This window comes from Dryobates pubescens, chromosome 19 (assembly GCF_014839835.1).
Source record: "Dryobates pubescens isolate bDryPub1 chromosome 19, bDryPub1.pri, whole genome shotgun sequence".
Taxonomy (NCBI): Eukaryota; Metazoa; Chordata; class Aves; order Piciformes; family Picidae; genus Dryobates; species Dryobates pubescens.
This window is the reverse complement of record NC_071630.1, coordinates 11,179,304-11,200,743: the sequence shown is the minus strand read 5'-3', so window position 1 is coordinate 11,200,743 and position 21,440 is coordinate 11,179,304. Positions and strand designations below refer to the sequence as shown.

General features: G+C 41.3%; 1 protein-coding gene across 1 annotated transcript in view; it reads right to left on the bottom strand.

Moving 5' to 3' along the window:
- Nucleotides 1-9,690: 9,690 nt before the first annotated feature.
- The window catches only part of USP10 (ubiquitin specific peptidase 10), a 51,177-nt gene continuing 39,427 nt past the window's right edge, over nucleotides 9,691-21,440 (bottom strand). Inside the window, exons 11-14 of the mRNA XM_054169899.1 lie at nucleotides 19,629-19,794; nucleotides 14,466-14,610; nucleotides 13,177-13,242; nucleotides 9,691-10,368 (exon numbers count right to left, since the gene is read on the bottom strand). Coding sequence (XP_054025874.1) covers nucleotides 10,181-10,368; nucleotides 13,177-13,242; nucleotides 14,466-14,610; nucleotides 19,629-19,794 — 565 coding nt within the window. The 3' untranslated portion in view covers nucleotides 9,691-10,180. The remainder of the gene's footprint in view (nucleotides 10,369-13,176; nucleotides 13,243-14,465; nucleotides 14,611-19,628; nucleotides 19,795-21,440) is intronic.

The following is a 21,440-nucleotide window of genomic DNA, read 5'->3' as shown; positions in this document are numbered from 1 at the left end:
TTTTCATGGGTTCAAGAGGAGCATTACTATAGCCTCCCCTTCAACATATCAGGCCCTTGATACTGGTGCCAGGTAAACATCTGGGAGCGATCAGAAAAGAGTAGGTCAGCAGAAACCAACTCCTTAATATTCTGTGAGGCGTGTCCAAAACGGGGACAAAAGGGGAGGCCTCCTTCTGGGGTCTGAGGAAGCTAAAAAGCTGTACTGGACTTTGGAAAAGATTATTTTTAGAAAGCTATTTCCCAAGCTAATGGATGATGTCTGTGTTTCACAGAAAGCAGAGGAGCTGGTAGCATTTGGAGGCTGGCATGCAGTGCTGCCTGCTGAAGCCACATGCAGGCTGACTGCTCCACTTCATTACATCCTCACTTCACCTTACTCCTTATGGCTATAGATCTTTTAGGTGGTGAAGTATAGGAGTGGGTGCCTACTCCTTGGTGATGGATGTTTGCAGCTAAAACATCCTAGGACCTGTGATTTATGCATGGAACAAGATGACAAGGAAGGAAACAGCAAAAGTTACCAAGGAGTACCAGCAAAGCTTAGGTGAGTTAGCCTGGGATCAGCTTCTAACCCATAAAGTCCACTGAACAAAGTCCACTGATCAAACCACAACATACTTCTTGAATTAAATCCCATGCACATGTCAAGCTTTGAAGAATTGTGTTGGCTTCAAAAGAGGAGTGGGATGACAAGCTCCTTGGCACAGGACATCACATAATCCACACAGAACACACCATACATTCAGCATCTTCGAGGCCACAGGCCAAAACATCTGCATGTCCCATCACAATCCCCTCCCACAGAACTCAAGTGGGTGAGTTTCTATGTAAAACCACCCGGAAAACCCACTGGTAACAGACACAACATGTGGCCAGGCTGTGAAATTCCTCTTAGACAGAGCTTCAGAGCAGAGGTGCACAAACACAGGCTTTCTGGAGCAGACCAGCTGTGCCCACGGCTAGTCAGCTACCCCGGCATCCCTTGGATATTTTCTCTTTGTGCAGAAACTTGCAAGCTCCTCCCATTCATTCAAGATTAATGTTTATCAATCTTGCATTAACCTCTACGGAGCACATATAAGGGAAGCTCAGACAGTGTTAGGCTATTTTGTACCACACAGGCAAGTGTAGGGAAAAGTTACTAAATTTGTACCTTCTTAAAAGGGACATTTCTTGCACACCCCCCCCCCCCCCCCACCCCCCCCCCCCCCCAAAAACCACATTTCAGAAGCAGGGACCAAAGTTTGCACTTACCTAGCTGAGCACCTCCAATCTCCAGGAAATTGTAGCTCCTCCAAGTCTGCTTGTGGAAAATAAATTATATATCTGAAATATTTAAACTAGGAGGAAGGAGAGGGGGAAAAAAGGGTGAAGTAAGCCTTAGGAGGTGTGAGGAATGCAAGGTCTCAGCTCAGCAGCTCATACCAACTGCAGTCTCACAGAGCTCCCCAGTGGTATTTATGCTCTCCAGGCAGAGGACAACCCTGGATCATCCTGTTTGGCAACGGGCCTGTAGTAATAACGAAAAGAAGGGGGAGGGAAAAAGGGGGGGGAATTATAGCCACAAAAAGGAGGCAGGAGCAAGAAGCAGAGGGGTGTCGTTTGGGATCTCAGCAGTTTGGAGATAGTCATTGGGGCTCAGCAAATTAGGACCATCCTCCCAAAGGCTGTAACAGGCAATACTCGGGGAGGAAGGGAGGAGGAGGAGGCAGGCGGTGGTTCTATAAAGGGGCTTGCTTTGCTCTCCTCTGCAGTCAGTGCTCCGGCAGAGCTCGGAGCCCCGTGGGTTCCCGGGAACATCCTCCCCACCTCCGAGCGGGGACCGTGAGGGGCTTGGTGGTAAGGGAGGGGAATTCACGACAGGGAGTTTTCTGTGAGGGACTGAAGCCAGCTGTCTCCTGGTCCTTTTCCCACGGGAAAATCCCCCAGCGGGTCCTGCTGATCCAGAGCTGAGGCAGCTCTGCTGGACCCCACAGCAAAGCAGGGCTGAGGCGGGGTCCAGCCCTCAGCAGACCCCATGGCAGCCCTCTTTTTTCCAGAGCTGGGTGTTTGCTGACAAACAGGAGATTTATCACCCTCTGCAGCTCGTTCCCAAAGCTCTCCCGGCACTGGCATTCCCCTCACACACCCACAGTTCAGTCCTGCTTCTTCCACAGCAGGATTTCCAGAGAATAAGGAAAATCCAGAGTTAGTAAGAGGTCTGGGCAAGGCTCACCTCACCTCTTCCACTGCATGGCTGATGCCCAGAAATCCCCAGCTCGCCTCAAGCCCTGTGCCTGCATCCACTGCTGAAATGTGGTTTTACTCACTGTGAAAGGAAACGATTGAGCAAAAGACGTGCTGGAAGTTCCTTCTTCTTTTTGAAGTAAACAAACAGGAAAAAGTAAATCAGTATGATGAGTAACAACATAAGTATATGACAGCACCACTGCTCCAGCAGTCACCAGCCTGCAATGGGATGCTATGACATCCAGAGTGAGCAGATCCAGGTGATACCATTCACAGGAAACCCTCGGGATCTCCCCCATTCAGGAGCACCATGGGCAGCTGGAGTGATCCAACCCCAGCCCAGGATGTCCCCCTGTAGAGGGGACATCAGTGATGGTCCAGCATGGAGACAGGACAGCATCCATCTTCTAGATCCAAGCAAAGCAGCTGGGTGTTTTTCAAAATCCACTCTCTAGTCCTTGCTCCAAAGTTCCTGGGGGAAAAAGTCATTCCATTCTTCTGAGCAGTCAATATTTATTTCTTTGAGCAAAACACTTTTGTTTACTGCTTACAGGATATTGTGCCTCTAAGTAGCTTGTTTAAAGCCCAGCAGCGCTCAAAAGGCAGAATGAGATGTATCAGATCTGTTCAACGATGTGTGAGCAAAGCAGCCAATATTGGCAGCTGAGAGAGCAGCTCCCCTGAAGCAAAGAAACTCCTCTGAAGTCAGCTCCAAGACATACCTGGTGATTTAATCTCCTACACCACTTTCCCGAGAATTTGTAGTGAAAGAGCAGAGCCTCATTGCTTGGGGTGAACCTTCAGCACTGCTCCTAGTCTATGCCTTTTAAACTGAGCTGTAGCTGGGCCCTGACAGAACCAAGGCTCTCACCAGTCAGTCCCAGTCCTGCAGCCTGCTATGGCCACAACACCCTTTCTGGCTGCTCTTCCCTACTGGCCACATTCTCCCAGCTGTATTTACAAAACCCTTCTGTTTACTGCAAAACAAACTCTGTATGTGAACAGACCACATATGGTCCATCGTTTGGACCTGAAGTTTCTATCCTGCTAACAGCAACTCAGAGCATTTTGGGCAGCTCTAGGGCTGCCACCAAGGCTGGCATTTCAAAGACCACACAGAACCGGGCTGACAAGAGGTTCTGCACTGCTGTACTTTAAAATCACCGTCTCCTCCTTTCTTCTTTCCTGCTCCTCTGATTCACTTCACATCAATGAGTTTCCTCTATTTGCAAAAGGCTTATTTCATCAGTTAAAGGATGCCTGCAGCCCCCAGTTTCCTCACTTCCCTGAGTAATGAGGGCCAACAGCAGTGAACCAATGTGCCCCTACACAGACTGCCACCCCAAACCCACACAAGCCTGAGTCAGAAGGTGCTGTTCACTCCAATTACCAGAAAGCTGAATTAACTCCTTTTATACGTACCGGTATACAAATTATTTCCAGATCTCAGAGAAATGCCACATTCTGCAATCTCCACAAACATTCCTATGGGAAATTAGTCCCTGTAGGATGGTTTGCGCTGTCTGACTTCCTCATCAGGCTTGCTACTTCACAAAGATTTGATTTAATTAATTTTTAACATATATACCACTGTGTTTTGACTGCACAAGGCATAGATGAGGCACAGGGTGTGCTTAGGGATGAGCACAGCCCGGGACAAGACTTTTTATCCACCTCATTTTGTCTCGAGTCAGCAGTTTCAGGTCATGTATTTGACCAAGCCAAAACAATCAGCAGTTACTTTTAATCATTCAGCATGATTGCTGCCTTGATTATAACGTCTCCATTTCATATGTGGTAAAAGCCACATAAAGCAGGCTGCATATATAAGTATATATTAGGAGAGAAGGCTTTTAATGTAATAGCCAATGAATAGGAAGAAAGACAGATTTCACTCTGCCCTCCTAATTGAGCATGCAGACAGTATGTCTTGATTTTCAACTTCAAGTACAATTCTCCTTTATTTCCTCTTCAAATAGAAGCTCAGTTAATAACAGCCCCAAATCTGAGCAGGGGCAGAGGGAAGAGCAGGGTGAGAGGCTCAAAGCCATAGTTACTATCCTGTTACTATCTGGTTTTGACTCTCACTCCAGAATGGAGGGAAGGGACCAGTAGGGATGAAGTAAACATGGTGGCAACAGGAAACTTGCAGAAACTTGGCTGTGATCATATGAAGACGACCAGCAGCTACTCCTGGTGGGCACTGGGCAGGCAGCAGCATGGCCATGCTCCTGTCTGGGGGAACCACATCCTCAGCTTCACTGTCTGCTTGCATTTCCCCTCCTGTCTGGGCTTTGTGTCTGTTGGAGGATGACACAGTGGGGTATAGGCGGCCAAGAAATCCCCACTGTGCCAATCCTGCTCTTCTGCTCAGATGAGATGAAGGTCCTTCAGTCTTTTGTCCATATGGCATGGTGCTGCCTTGGCATTATACAGAGGCTGCTTCAGCAAATGAATTAACAGATTAATTAACACCTGATTCACTGGACTAAACCCAGGCATTTATAGATTGATTCCCAAACACTAATTAATACTTGGAACTGTGAGCCACTATTTTATTCTTTCTTGCTGCTCCCCTGTTTCAGGGCAGCCTGTACTGTGACAAACCAGGTTCACAGAACGATACAGGTTGGAAGGGACCTCTGCAAATCAGTCCCACCGTCCTGCCAGAGCAGGTTCACCTGGACCAGGTTGCACAGGACAGTGTCCAGGTGGGTTTTTAATGACTCCAGAGATGGGAGACTCTACCACCTCTGTGGACAGCCTGTTCCAGTGCTCTACCACCCTCAAAGTTCCTCCTTATGTGTAGATGGAACTTCCTATGTTCAATTTTGTGCTTGTTACCTCTTGTCCTGTTGTAGGGTGCCACTAAAAAAGACTGGCCCCATCTTCCTGACACCCACCCTTTAAGTACTTCTAAGCATTGTTAAGACACCCTCTCAGTCTTCTGCTCTCCAGGCTAAAAAGCCCCAAGTTCCTCAGCCTTTCTTTATATGAGATGTTGTGGTCCCCTAATCATCTTCATAGCCCTTTGCTGTTCATCTGCAGCTTCTTTTCCTCCTTTTCATAATGAAGAACATTTCTCCACGTTTCCTCTGCTGATGATATGCAAGAAAACAACTCCTTAGGTCAGTAAGACAAGGCAGTAAGCACAAAAGCAGCAAACTCAAAATTGTTGAATTTTGGGGACATCAACAATCAGTCTAAGCACAAGTGAAACCTGAACTAAAAACTACAACCTCCCTCACCTTGGTATAGCACCTTGCCACATTTCATGCTTACATCTGCAATGAGAGATGATCAAACCCATTTTTAATACTGAAAAAGTCAGTACAGATCTGCAGACTGAAAGAGCTCAGAAACACTAACCCAGCACTCATATCTGGAGATTTCCCCCCAAACCAGAGGTGGTGAATTGCAATCACAACTTCCAGCAGCTATTACATCTGGTTATTTGCTAATACAAATACTTCTCAAAACCCTCGGGTCGTTTCAGCCTGGAATAAACCCCAGTCCCATGAATCCTTGGAACATCCTGGGAACATCCACTGCATGTCAAAGGCGCACTCCTCATTCCTATTCAGAGCTAGATTTAGAGCAGATTTACGGAGATAAACCCTTCACTGACAGCCTGGGAGCTTCCCCAAGTGTGGGCAGCAATTCTGGCAGCAGCCGTAGAGCTGCAAGACCAGGAACCTCCCGTGTGCCACCACTGCCCTCTGCCGCAGCCTGTCCTCGGGTGTGACAGTGTCTCAGGGGTATATGGTGGAAAACGGAACCGTTTCCCAGTTAAAAATCGCACAGCCTTCTCTCACTCCCAAATTCCTTGTGTTTCTGATAATCCTTCTCCCTCACCCCTATAAATCTTCCCCCGTGCAGACTTGGCTTACAGCGTAAGATTGCTCTACGAGCTTCTTAGGCTCACACTCCCAAAGTTTCCAGTTTCAAAAGCTTTAGGAATTAATGTGCAGGTTTAGGTTGAACTTGATGATCTCAAAGGTCTTTTCCAACCTGGTTAATTCTGCATTCTATTCTGTATTCTGTTGTGAACAACTGTTTCTTAAAACCCGGTTTAAACACCAGTAAACAACCACCAGACCTATGGTGTATTGGAGAGGGGGAAGGAGGGGTTTGGGTGGTTTTCTCTCTTTTACATAATCACTCACAAACAAAGCAAATAATCAAAAGGCTGCAAAATCCTTGTTTTGCAAGAGTGGGAGGGGTTTAACACACAGACACACACACACACAAAACCATGGTTCTGTGTCCACATCAGGCTGTTGCCACACACTTTTTGCTCTTTATTTCCTTTGAGTATTTCAGCAAGTGCATTTGTAATATCCTTAGTGAAAAAAAAAACCCCAACACAACAAACCCCAAACCAAACAAATAACAAACAAAAACTACCATGTGAATGACTTCCACTTCATACTAAGAGAGGATTTCAATACTTGTTTTTCAAGCTGGCAATTACTCATTGCTGTTCTTTTAAAACAACTAATAGCATTTGCAACCTGTGCACACTGAGTGGAAAGTTGAACTGAATGTACAGACTCGGAGTGAATTGCATTTCTGCAGTGGGAGCTCCTCTTCACCAGCTTGTATGACCCTGACAACTTCTGTAAGATGTTTAAAAAGGTGTTTTATGAACGGGAAAGGGCTAAGTTTTAGACCAGAACTTGAGTTGTGATACAGATTCATTTTCTATTCTTTTACCCCAGAGGAACGTGGGAAAATCACCAAAGGAACACAGCAACATTCAACCCCCAAAACCTTCTGACAACAAAAAGCATCAAAGAGGATGTTCTTAGGACCAAGCCTATAGTAGGTAAAACCCTCTTAGGCAATTACATTGTAATTCAAACACTGCAAGTTTAACCTATCTCACATGCAGGAACTAGGCAAACCTCAGCAGAAGCACAAGCAGTCAAATGAAGCACCACTAAAATCTCATTAATTGTACCACCAGTTCTTTATTTCTCTTCCTACCCTTCCTCTACTTACCCTTTTAAAGCTGTTTCTGCGGTGCTGAACTCCATTTGAGACTGCTCAGCCCACTTTTAACACTGTTGTTCTGAAGTTGAAGAGTCACCTGTACCCAAGAGGACCCATTTGTTACTCATAGCACGACTGAGCCCAACTCCAGCTTTTCCTTTCCAAAAGACAGCAGAAGGCAAGAAGCTGAACTTCATTTCATTGCACATTCTCCAATCCTAGGAAAGCCCTGCAGGCCTCCTGGCAAGCAGCAACCATTCCCCAGAATAAAATGTAGAAGTATTCTGTTGAAACACCTGTGTTAGAAACCATCCATGAGTGGTTAAAAACATCCGTAAATAGTAAAAGCCTTCCTCACCAGTAAGAGTCCTGTTTTGAGGTCCAGTTAGTTTCTACTAGATATACCCAGTCCTACCTACAAACTCACACATGTAATTTTGGAGTAACTTGGGTTAAAACTCCCCAGCCAAACCATCTTGCCCAGTCAAAACCCAAGCTAATTTCAAGGACTGATGGCAAGTAAATAGATTAACTACTTGTAACTCACATTTTCATCTGGGTTAACGTGGTGGTAAACCTATACTATCAGACATACCTTTTCACAGCCCACTGGGGATAGAAGGGAATACTCAAAATAGGCTCAAGAGAAAAAAAACCCAAACCAACACAAGGATTTCCGCTGTAGAGAAAACACCTTCACCCAGGGTGCATAATTAACAGCCAGCATAGAACAGTAGTTTCAAAATCTGGTTTCTTTCCTATTTGGAACAACCTCTGCCAATCCTCCCTGATTTCAAATTCAAAGCAGAACCCATGTCTCACCAGCGCTGGCTCTGGGGTGATTCCCATCGTGGGTGGCCCTGTGTTGGGAAATGCTGGAAGCATCAGCCATTCGGCAGTGGCCTGGCATGCCGCCTTGGTAGCCCCAGCCTCGGGGCGTTGTGCCCAGTGAGCAGCCAGGAGTTGAGGTTTTCCCTGCAACCAGCCAAAATCAAAGCAAGCTTTGGACTGAAAATTGTTTTGGAGTTGGTGGAATGTCACCAAGATCAAGAAGAGTGCTTCAGTAGTAATTTTCAGAAGAGAAAATACTGATGAAAAGCTATGCTGATTAATGAAAAAACAGCTAAGCAGTCGAGTATCCAAAGCAAGCACCAAGCTATCAGCAAACTTCCTCAGCATCAGGATTGCAGCTAGGTCTAGTACTTTGACAGCCCAATCCTGCCTGTGCCAGGGCAGTGCTGATAGCCTTTAATGACTGCATTATCTCAAGGTGTGACATACCTGTCTTGAATAGGCAGGGTGATGGCCTTGATAGCTCTGGAGGAGAGCTGCTGTCTTAACAGAGATCATTCCTGCCCAGGTGGGAGTTCTCTCTTTAAAACAGCACCAGACATTACACTGCAGGGGCCTAGTGCACAACTCTGAGTCATTTGGAGAGACCACACCGTATCCCAGTCAAAAGGACCAGTTTGAGTTCCACGTTGCATCTACCAGACAAGATCCGGCCAGGATGTACACAGGGCTTTCACAGAGGATACAGAAGGGATTCAATTCCCTTTTCTTCAGCCTTGCAACTGCCACATCCCGGGTGCAGGCCCCAAGTCAGTCTCCTAGCTGGTTTGGGCTAACTGATCCCCTCTCTCTTTCCCTCTCCTCTCAAATTTCAGTCCCAGCTCATTGCCAAATGGGAACACGTCTGAAGCTGTAGAAGACAAAACAGGGAATGCTATGGACACCTTGTGAAAGGGCTAGAGAGCAACTTTTCAGGTTTCCCAGGGTAGAATTTACACTGGAGGAAAAACAAACCCCACACACACCTTAAACCAACTTTGTGACTTTTATTGATGGGCGACAACTTTATACTTCTAGATATCACTAAACTGTGTACAGTTAGGAACTCAACATTATAGGAGAGCAGACAGCAAAATTAAACAAAGCAGACTTAAAAGAAATATCAACCTTAATTATTTTGCCCATATTTTGTTTTTTTCTCTTAATTTCATGTACACAGAAGCATAAATGCAGTTTGAAATCTCTGAATAGCAATAAAGTTACAATCACCCATCTATATAGACTAACATCTTAACTCCAAATATTTGATCTGCAATGTGTACTTTAAGCAGTTTCTCGTCGCATAATTATTAAAACGTGTCCTCCTACTCAGAACCAGCAACTCTGCAGTTTGTACATGTTTTGAAGCACATAGGACCATTTCCATCTCATACACATCAGCTCATATTTTAACCACTTATCAAAAAAAAAAAACAAACCTATTGAGGGGAAGCAGAGAGAGAGCTTTTTTTATTTATTTTTTAAAAGTTCTCTTTTTCCTTTTTTTTTCCTTTTTTTTTTCCTTCTTTTTCCTTTTTTTTTCCTTTTTCCTTTTTTTTTCTTTTTCCTTTTTCTCTTCTTTTTCCTTTTTTTTTTTTCCTTTTTCCTTTTTTTTTTTCCTTCCTTTTTTTTTTTTTCTTTTTAGTTAAGTAAAGATAAAACATTTTCACAGAAATCTACAAGTTCTGTTGCTGGTGCAGGGTTTTCTTCTACTATGCAATTAGAAAGTGGGAATCAAATGCAAATCCACTTTTATGCTCTTAGGATTCAGCATTAATTCAGGTTTGTATTTATTTGTTTGCTTGTACTTTCATAATTCACGAGACCCGAGTCTTTCGAGCAAGTGACTTCATTCTGCAAAGTCAAAAGTCAACACAAACTACGTTGTGCACAAACTCAAGGCATTTTTCCTTTTATCACTCTATCCCATAGTTGCAAGGAGGGAAATAAAAACAACAAACAAAAATAGAAGAAAGAAGGGGGAGAAAAGGGTGGGGGGGGCAAAGAAAAGAAAATTCACTCCAAAGAGCATTTACAGGAGAGAAAAAAAAAGAGAGAAGTTAGTGATAGTTGGTGTTCTACAAAGCAGGTATCTTGCACACACAGCATAAGAGGGCAAGGTTTCACAGCAGGTCAACCCGGCGGTAGTACAGGAGGTAGGCTGTGCGTTCTGCAGACTGTGTCACCACCTGGCTCTGGCTGATCACCTTCACTGCCTGGTCATCGATACGTAACCAGCCGTTCAGACCGATTTGGAAGACGTCCGTAGTGTAATGGCCACCAGTTGCGCTGTTTCCGTGATGATAGACAACTGCAAAGAGAGATTGGTGATGCTCATAGACCCTCTACAAAGGGAAATACCCACTGAAAAAGTAACCAACCAAAACTATAAAAATTATTGCCCTTTTCATGGTTTGGCCAGATGACAGGATCTGGTTTAAGTAAGAATCTTGAAGTGTTCAGCTCTTGCTCGCATTTGATGCTCTGATGCATTGGGTTGGGCTGAGCAGGAGTTAGTTCTCCTCAGCTCATCGTTCTAGTGCTGCGCTCTGCAGTGCTGCAGCTGGGTGTTGGTAACAGTCCAGTGTTTTGGCTACTGCTGGGCCCAGCACCCAGGCTGTGCTTTTCCAACATTACTTTGCCACAGAGTGGCCACAAGAGTGAGTAAGCTGAGTGGTGAGCAAGATCTTGGGAGGGGACATAGCCAGGCCAGCCGACCCAAACTGACCAAAGCAGTACTTCGTGCCATATGACATCAGCTCAGACATATAAGCTAAGTGAAAGAAGGAAGTGTGAGGACATTCATTGATGGCATGTGTCCTCTGGAGCAACCACTACGTGCATTGAAGCCCTGTGACTGAACATCCTCTGGCTTGATGGGCAGTAGAGAATGACATCTTTCTTTGTTTTTGCTTCCATGCACAGCCTTTGTTTTTGCTATACATTATCAAAATTGTTTCTGTCTTATTATAGGCCTTTGGTTATATTTCCCTCTCTCGATCTAAGAAGGCAAAAGATAAGAGTGACTTGGTGGGCATTTGGCCTCAGCCAGGGCCAAACCACCACTTACACACTAGTAGTAGTCTTCCTCCAGTATGGTTTCTCTATACTAAAGCTCAAGAATCTAAGAGGAAGTTTAAGTACATTAAGAACCAAAAAAGCATCAAAGTTGCTGTTTGGAACTTCCAAGGAGATCTTCTGGGAAGGATCTGCCTCACAACTGTGGAGAATCCCCTTCAGAGCTTATGTCAGGTACTGCCATGCTTTGCCAGATGTTCCAAGCACCATGCTTGCTCTCTCTGCTAACAACAGCAGTGTTCTACTGAAACTATTTAAAAAAATAAATTCAAGTTATCAGGTAAAACTCTGTAGCAGTCTGTAAAAAACATCAGGGAGGACTATGGAGTATTCCATGTGGCCAAAAAAAATATAAATTAATAAATCACACCACTTTACACAAAGAATGAAAGAAAAAAAGCCCACCTAACTTGGATGACAAAGCCCAGTTGTTCTCCCTCTGACTGTTGGGGCTTTTTGTCACTTTCTGCTACTGCCAAGAGAACCAAACTGGCTGCTCTCCTCAGTTCTCTCCAGGAGAGTTCTGCAGAGAAATGTCTCAGTTCTCCTTGCACAAACCCAACCCAAAGCTTAAGGCTGAGCTTTGTGCCTCCACATGGAAGAGGTTTTTTTATGTATGTAACTGTAAGGGTGCACATAAAAAACCCCTGCATTTAACTTGTTCTCAGTCCTAACCATATCCTTCAGAAAAATAAAAACCAGGAGGAACTGTTGTGTTTAACATAAGAGCAGAAATATGCAACTCTGAAATTGTTTACACTCTTTCAGACTAGAAACACACTTCAAGCATACTCAGAGTTTCTTCACGCTCCTATTATAATAATCTTTTAAGAAAAACTTAAGCAAAGCAAAGAGGCAGAATATGCAACTATACATTTGGGGGAATTTGGGAATTGAGTTTTTTTTTACAGTAGCTGAAACCTGAATGACTGTTTTTTTAAAATATTTTTACATATTTAGGCAAATCTTGCATGATATCTGAAATATAATCCTCCAAAAGCTTTTTTCACTACTTTAGAATTCATCTAACAAGCTCAGTTTCTGTGCATGAGAAGTCCTGGACTGACAGGAAAGTAAAGCACTGTACTTTTCCACGGGAGTTAGAAAAAACATTACAGCAGTAACCTTCAAGCCACCTTAAATACACTGTTTGAACTTGTCCCATGAAAACCACTATCAATAAAGAAATTACACTGCCAGAACCAGTCCTGAATTTCCACAAGAGACAGGTATGTTATTTCCTTCTGTAACCTCAGTGGTCACAAAACTGAATCCAAACCATCAAGTCACATAAGGCCACCAGTACTGGCAGAGATTTGGTGATGGAGAAGTGAAGATCTCCATCTCTCCAGTTTATTATGTTCTCCTAAGGCCAACACAAACAAGCAGGTGTAAATCATAAACCGTGTAGGAGTTTGAAACTTCAGGAAATTCAACACTGCCCAGAGTGCTTTGTTCACTATTAAAAATGCTACTTCTGAATTCTTACATGAGCTTCCAATTTTAACTACCAACTTGGACATTTCATGTACATCACAAACACTCTTAAAAACATAATTTCCTCACATAAAAATCATCATCTCCTCCAAATGAAACTGTTCCACCTACAATATGCTATTCGTACTCTGCCAGCAACACTCATCCTGAGGGTTCAAAGGGATGCAGAGCTCATGTTTAAACAGCCATCTTAAAAGACACTGGAAACACTATTCTAAGAACATGTGGTGTATTTTAGGGATAGTTATATTGCAGCTGCAGTTCAGCTTCTGCTGGCATTTCTCATGGTGGACCTGTTACAAAACCCTGGCTTTGTACAAAGCTGGATGAGTGAGCTGCATAAATCCAGATGTAGTAATGTATGTGTATCAGTACACACGTAAAAAATCCTCACTAAATACAAGAATCTGACACCCACAAGCTACTTCATTGTAACTTAAAAGAAAATAGTTCATATAATGCAGGAAACTGCAGTGTTTCTAGAATTCCATAGGCAGAATTTGTACTTGCAGTAAGAGGGACTAGAGGCACATAGATAAAATACCTGCAAAGAGCCGGTAGGTTCTTTGGCCTTTATAAATTTTACTTTTCACACCAGGAGACAGTAGCTCTGGAGGAGGAAAAAAAAAGGTCACAAAGGCAACAGTTAGCAAGTTCAGAAGTTCAATTTGAAAGGGATCAATTATTTCTCAGATAAACCAACACTACCATAAAAGCTTAACTAAAAAAAATGTTCTGCACTTTAAATTAGAGTGGTCATGGTTCTGATACCTGGTAATCAAGGCCATGACTTTTGAGATTTGCTACACACTAACATTTATAGGTTTAAAAATACCATCAAAAATAGTATAGAGAGGGGAGAAAAATAAAGGAGGGTAAAAGATCAGACTATTTTTCCCTTTCATTCCTGCTGTCAAACAATGACAAAACACACAATTTCAGATTCCAAGTCATACTACAATGGTTTTTGTCACCCAAGGCAAATTGAACTAGTTCTGCAAATTTACATTCTTTAAGGAAACATCTTAGACAGTAACCATTTGTTTTGCTTTATTTGACAAGGGACATATCACTTGAGATATGAGTAATCATGAACTCTTATCTTTCCTTGTTTGAGCTGCAGGCTGGCTAACTGTCAATGTGCCAGATGAAAAAATGCATTTAATGTGGTAAGTTTCAGGTGCTGGGTTATATGCAAGCTCTCACACTTTCTATAATCAGCATCTCTTAGGGTATTTATCAAATAACAGAACCTTGTTGTTTAAGCACTGAACTATGGTTTGGCTACCTTCAGGTTGCATTTTCTACAAAACATCATTTTCCTTTCATCGGCCACCATTTATTACCATCATTTGTCACTTCTGTGAATGAACTCCAAGATAAAAATACCTGGTATTACTTGGCAACAGTCTTGTGTAGGGATATACCCCTCATTCAATAGGGTCACTTCAGTATTTGTTCTCACCCATTTATAACCTTACTCTTTAAGTTTGTAGGAAGCTCTTACTTGGCCAACCTAATGTCTAGGATGTGCCAAAGGTTTTAACATCTTTAATCACAATGTTCTTTGCAAAATGAATGTCCCAGCTCACATAAAGACAATGTCAGGTTTGGAAATGCTAAACCCAGAAACCCAAATATATTCCTTTCATGTAGGTAAAAAAAGAAAGAAACAAAGAAAAAGGTAAGAAAAGCATACAAGATATTAATCCAAATTACTATATTTCCAGGTAACAATGGAAAAGAAGCCTTGTGCACAAGAAGGAAAACTGAAACACAAGTACCCCAAAAGAGGGGGGAAATCTGTTTTAAAAAAAAATTTAGTATCTTTACCTTTACTAATTTCCAGATCAACAAAATACTCAATATTCTTGACAAGCTTCTGACATCCACCAGTCTTCTCATATACAAACCGCTTGAGATGTAAAACAAGAACAGGGGGGAGTTCTTCTAGTGTCACTCTTCGACTGATCTCCACCTAACACATACAACAATACAAAGATGAAGAAATCCTGTCATTTTTTGTCAACTGCTCAAAGCAACTCCCTTCAATAAGGAATAAGCATTTAGTTTTAAACATGCTAGCAGAAATGCACAATTTGTTATTATTAAAGTAATTTATGATGAGCATTGGAGTTTATGACTTCAAGCACACTGGATCTTTAACCAAAGTGTTGTCTGGAAGGAGAATCCAATACTTTCAGCAGAACATCATGTGTTAGAGTGAGCAGAGATATTTAGGCACTGAAGTAGTAAATCCTTCTTGCTTGAGATCCTAATACAGGATCCTCATGTCCCTTCATGACAGCTTAGTGATTACCAATTCTCAGCAAGCCGTTATACTTTAATCAACTTGCAACATGCTGCTGATTTCAGAGACTTGAGAATTAGAGAGGACAAGAGCACCACACCTCAATACCTGACACAAAAGGTTTTTGAAAAGCTATTTTATTTCTAAAAGTTGACACCTTTTCACACCAAGCTGAATAGAAGGAAGAGTAAGAACTAATCCAAATCACTTCTTAATTTTCAGTAGGTAAACCACCTACAATCCAAAAAGAATCCCTATAAACTAAAGAAAATCTACTAAAGACTTGACTTTGGTGTCAACACCTAAATCTACATTGATCCTAAGAATGCTCCAGAAATACAGATTCAAAGACAAAAGTGGTATTGCAACTGCTTTGCTAAAAACTGTCACTGGTGTGTCACTTTTTTTTTTAAAAGAGTGTCCTGAACGTTCCTGGCACTGAAACACTGGTTTCTACACTGAACTTCTCCAGTTTTAACTGGTACTATCCTTTTTCTTCCCTTCTCATCAACAGAATCCTAAACCACTGCTGAAAATTACCCTCACAAGGGCATCATTAAAAGAAAGACTTAATTCGCATGGGGAATAACAATGATTAATGTATTAAGAGTAAGAGATTATTACACAACAGTCCAATTTTTGCATGAAAAAGAAAGATATTTGTCTTTCAGGAAGTCCCATGAAAAACAAAGGGAGCTGTTGTGTAGGCTACCTACAAATGAGTAAGGCAGCAGCAGCAGTTGTTTTAATGAAGAGATGACTAATTAAAGATTTTTCTTTCTTAAAAGTACGCTGGGTTCTTCAAAAGGTTCTGAAGAAACTTCAAAGAGAAAAATGAGAGTTATAACCTCACTTTTTTTTTTCTCTATTAAATATTTTTATATAATTATAACCAATCTTCAAAGTTACTGTCTGAAAACCTGGAAAGGAACTCAGAATTTTGCCTTCTTAGACACTATGACATAAAAACATTTCTCAAAATAACTGCTTTACATTTCCCCTCATTCTTTTTAACTGAGAAAAAAACGTCTTCATTGTAGAACATCTATGACTGTTTTTCAATACAGGGACTGATTCTGCTAGAACCTATGTGAGGAATAGAAACTCACTGGGAAAAAATATCATCTCCTCAAAATCTCTCAGGATGCTGACACAAGCAGCTTTTGTAGGGTACTTGATTTCTTCATGGATCTGAAGAAATTGTGCATCTGAAGCAAAAACAGTCTCTACAAACTGTGTGTTGGGGGAGGTGGGGGGAACCAACAAAAATGAGATACCTGCATCTTAAGGGTTCAAATTATGCCTTTCTGCATCCAAAACCCAACAAATCCCTGGGGCAGCAGTGGCAGTTTTGTTAAGCACTGAGAGGATTTTGTTGTTGTTGTTGTTTGTTTTCAAATCCTGCAAGCCAAACAGGACTCTGTTCTTTTCCATTCAACAACTGCAGGCTTGCTGGTGCCTACCTCCTCAAGAGCCAGGAAATAACAAGAGTAAGAAGTAAGGAGGCAAACTCTTGAAGTTGACAATGTGAAGTTCACACAATTCCCCCATGAGAGCATGCATCTTCCACACATCTTAGCATGGAACATGGAAAAGCTTCTGCTTTTAGGGAGCAAATCCAGAGAGGCTTTATACAAAGAAAAAAATATGCACTTGAGTCATCCTGTTATAATTATCTCAAGATTTTCCTGTGCTCAGATTTCTAAATCTCAAATCTGAAGTCTTTGAATTCAGAGTTTTGTGCAAAAAGAACTTAACAGCTGCTGGGAATTGAAGATGCTGAAGAATGTCACTGCAGTGGTTTCAGCAACTGCCATTCTCCACCCTCAGTAACCAAGCTGGCACAGAGAAACAGATGCCTGCACCTCAGCTGCACTGTGCTGTGTTAGCGTAAACCACAGATCAAAGCAGTTCTGTGTGACAGTGCCAGATTGAAGAGCAGCAGCTGAGGAATAAGCACATGTTCTGCTGTCCTGACTGTGTGAAGGGGCTCTGATTTCTGGCAGCAACACTACCAACCAGAAGTGCCACAAATGTTTGTTTAGGGAACATGAGTCACAGTCTCAAGAAAATACTTTTAAGATCCTCAAGGAACAGTTTGAGAACTCCTGGGGATGTGAAGACTGCTTCCAAAGAGTATGTGGAAGGTAACCTGGAAAAGTAAACACGGTACAGCCAGTTTGTTACTCAAGAGTTCACTTTTGTTAGAAAACTTGAGCAGGTCTGCAAGTAGGAGTAAGAAACTGAAAAGAAAATCACTGTAGTGAAGATAAAAATTTAGCCCTTTAAAAAAACCCAAGACATTATCTGTTAAATAGTCAAGATTTAGCAAAATGATCTACAATACAAGAAGGAACCAAAATAACTTTCTTCAAATGTCAGTGAGCAAGTGAAACTGGGTCAGAAACAGCAAAAGAATGCCATTGCACTTTAAACACCTATTTTCATGTAAAATGCCTAATTAATTTAAATATTACCAAAAAATCTGACTGATTTCCTCTTTATATTAACACACACAAAGTTCAAAAACAGCTCAAAGTGCTTAAACAGACTTTTAAGATAAATCATTGACATATTTGGATAATTCTTTTCATATCTACTGTTTATGCCTACAACTTGTAAAGAACACAATCTAGATTACAAGGACAGCAATTAACTTTAATGGCCTTGCCCTTCTGTAAAATGGAGATGAAATAGTTCTTTGCAACATACTTTGAGAACTACTGTCTTCAAAATCCTAACACTGTTCTGCAGTCAGTGTGTTCAGTATTTTCACTGTAATTTTAATACAACTATTTCAACTTGACTTTCTTTTGAATAAAAAGATCTAAAAGACATTGTGAATGCTTGTATTTCCATTTGCACTCTAGAATATAAACCACACAAAACCTCCAGCACCTACACTGAACACCCATTTCTTCCAAAACCCTTAACTGAGCACTGGGCTGTCAGTATAGAAGTTAAAACCATCTGCAGTAAACACCAAATAATCAATGACTAGCAAATTCCGTGTGGTAAATCATGATGAACATGCATTGCAAATGTTTCTTTCATATGGAAGATAAGTGGAGAAATAAATTCTCTCCAACACTCCTACTGAGTCTCAAAGGCAGACAAATTCCAGCTATCCATCTTTAGCTTTCCAAAGAAAATGATCCATCCTCTAATCTTATTCTCATCTATTTTAAAAACTTAAAGACAAAAACTGAAGTCAGAGAGAACATCTGCAATTCAAAAACCATCCTAGCATACTGACAGAAGTTAGAACACTGTAGAACACTGTATACTCAATTCCCACCTGACCAAGTCATGCACATCAGAGATGTTCTTTACTAATGCACACCATAAGGAGCAAGACAATTCACTAATGAAGTTTATTATCTCAGTTTAACTTATTAACCTATTTCACAGTATAACTAAGGTTGGAAGAGACCCCAAGGATCATCAAGTCACAGGTTCTCAAACTGTAATGCCAAATGCATGCTTTCCTACCCATGAAGTACTTTTCTGCTGCAATTGTTACTATTATATATGGCATTATTTGAAAAAGAAAACAAAAGTAGTCTGCAGAGCTATACTAAAATATATAGAGTAAAATATCCTGGTACTTAGTGACAGAATCTCAAGGCCTGAAGATCTCCACTCCATCCCCTCTGAATCAATGATAACAATCTGCCTAAGTCCTAGCTGGTATTTCTCCAGCTTTCTCTTAAAGCAGCAAGGCAAAAGCTACAAGCGTCACAGGTAACACCTAGTAAACAGGGATAGGACCTGGACTATTTCAGTAATCACTCTTCTACTTTTCAGAGCAGCCTTTGATATATTTTTTGCATCTGGTTCAATTTCCCCACTTTCATGTTTTTTCTTGATGCTAAACAGCTCTTCCCTTTATTCATTCATTTTACATCAGCTTTCATACTGCCATTCACTTTGCTCTTTTCCAGAATCTCTCCAACTGTGAAGAGCATTTTTTTCTTGATGACCTAAAACTGAACAAAGTATTACTGACAAATTGGGGATTTTTAGGGCTGTGTACAGCAAGCCAGTCAATACAGTGCCAAGGACACTGAATGGAGGTGTTACTGGCTACTGAAAGATGTCAGATTATTAATCCATAGAGAAAGGTAGTGATGAACAGATGTTTTTGTGAGGTTCTAGATGGCCTTTTACCAGGCCTACCATCAATGAACATTTACATTTTTGACTTGTAAACTTGTAAAACCCATTGAGGATAGCTGCACAGACAACCATCCAAGTGTTCTGCTACAAGTTTTCTTCTTCAAGCTAGTGTATTTTCAAACCATACTCTGAAGGGCTGCTCCTTTACTGAGAACAACTGGCAATCCCCAGGAATCGGTTTAAGACCAGCTAAAAGCTATTTTACTCTCAATAGTATGCATTATTACACACTTCATCTTGTTAATTTAATATACACTCCAGTTAAATCTAATTACTACATCAGCTTAGAAAATACACCTATTTACAGGCATGGCTTTGTTTAAGAGTTAGTTCTCTTCCTTTCAGTGTCTAAGTGCAATACATTTTACCACCGCAGTACACTGAAAAGCTTAGCACCTCTTTAGTTAACATAAATATTCAAGCAACTATTTGTAAAGCAAGAATTGTATAAAATCCCTTTTAAGAACTTTAGTGTTTGCCTGTAAAAAGGGGTCAATAAAACACACCTCTTGTTTGGTTTTTGTGGTATAACCCTGGACAGACTCTCTTGCCACCAAACTTTCCAACGCATCCTGAACTGTGCGTATCTTGTCTGACTGGATATCCAGTTGCAGGGTGAAGAACGGTTGCAGTGTGGCAGACTCCTTGGAACTCTGTTGGTAAACAACAGATCTATAGAAAGAAAAAAGTTAAAATGTAGTAAGAGAGAGTAATTTTCAACAACACAGAACTTCTAAGTGACAAGGGACTGGTCTGCTTTAGTAACTCCATATATAGTTAATCCAAAACAACACAAAGGTTAAACACAAAATTCAACCACCTGAACCCACTTGACTGCAATTTAAATTGTTTCCACATCCACTTAAGAGCATCTTGAAGGGAATTATATTTGAAATGTTTTATTTATGAAAGAATTAAAATAGTTACTGGACAAGCCACAAAAGTTTCCAGAAAAATACCAACATTTTGATAATACATTTAAAAATATTTCATCTTTGGGCTCTTTTTGTGCTAAGTTTTGAAATTATGTTTTCACACATTTTCAGCAGTTCAAAAACCTTAAGAGGTCTTATGGTCTTAAGAGGAATGGCTTAGACTGAGGTTGTTTAGTCTTCAGAAGAGGAGGCAGAGGGGAGAGGCTGGCATGAGTTGCAGGTTGGTTTTGTCTCACAAGCCACAAGTGACAGGATAAGAGGAAATGGCCTCAAGTTGTGACAAGGGAGGTTCAGAGTGGGTATTATGAAAAATTTCTTCACAGAAAGGTTATCAACCACTGGAACAGGCTGCCCAGGGAGGTGGTGGAGTCACCATGCCTGAAGGGATTGAAAAGACATGTGGATGTGGTGCTGAGGGTCATGGTTTAGTAGGGGTGGCTTAGCAGTAGTCATGTGAGCTTTAGAAGAGCTGTTGGACTTGACCTCAAAGGTCTCTTCCAGCCTCAAGAATCAATTCTATGAAAATACTAGGTGTTTTTCTGACTGCATGTTCTACTGTAAAAATTACCACTGATTTCAGATTTACCAATAAAAATACACACACTTTTTAGTCACTTCACTAAGACCAATTTCTCAGTGATTTTATACTGTTTGCTTAAATCTTGTCATAGGAAATACAAACTATGCTCCATTGAGAACTGGCATTTCCTTTTCCACCCATCATTTTCCATCTCCAGATTTTGTCCATAAAATGAAGCCTTTTGGAAAACTGGCAGGAATAACATCCTAGGGCATGAAAACATGTTTCCTGACTTTTTTTTTTGTGTTCTATCTTTGAAGTGCAGTTGCAGCCTTTAAGTAGCAGTGATCATTGGCTTGATGATAATTTTTTGGTGCAATGAGACAATACACTTCAGCCACAACATCATGGCAGTAAGTGGATTCTTCTTGATTTTATTGTTTCTAAAGTGTTGCTTAAAACTTAGAACCAAATGTGGCTCAAGAATTATCTTACTATTTTGAAAGCAGCACTTACATTAAAAAGATCCAGCTGCTACAAGAAGGTGGGCTTACACAGCCAAAGAAATTATTTATTATACTGCTGTGCTTGTTAAGAGTGCCTTACAAAGCTTGAAAGTAGTAAGATAATTAACACAGCTCTAATTGGTGTGGCCACGCTGAGATTTCTCCAGATCATCTCAAATGCTAATAGAGTTTTAATGTCTGTACTGCAAACTCCTATCTAAAGAGCAAAGCCCCGAAGCATGAACAGAAAGCCAAAGCATCTTTATATTGGCACATATATATCCTTGAAAGGAAAGAGAGTGTATGAAAAACAGTAGCATCTTTATTTCAGCTGAACACTTCCTCCTTGGCTATATT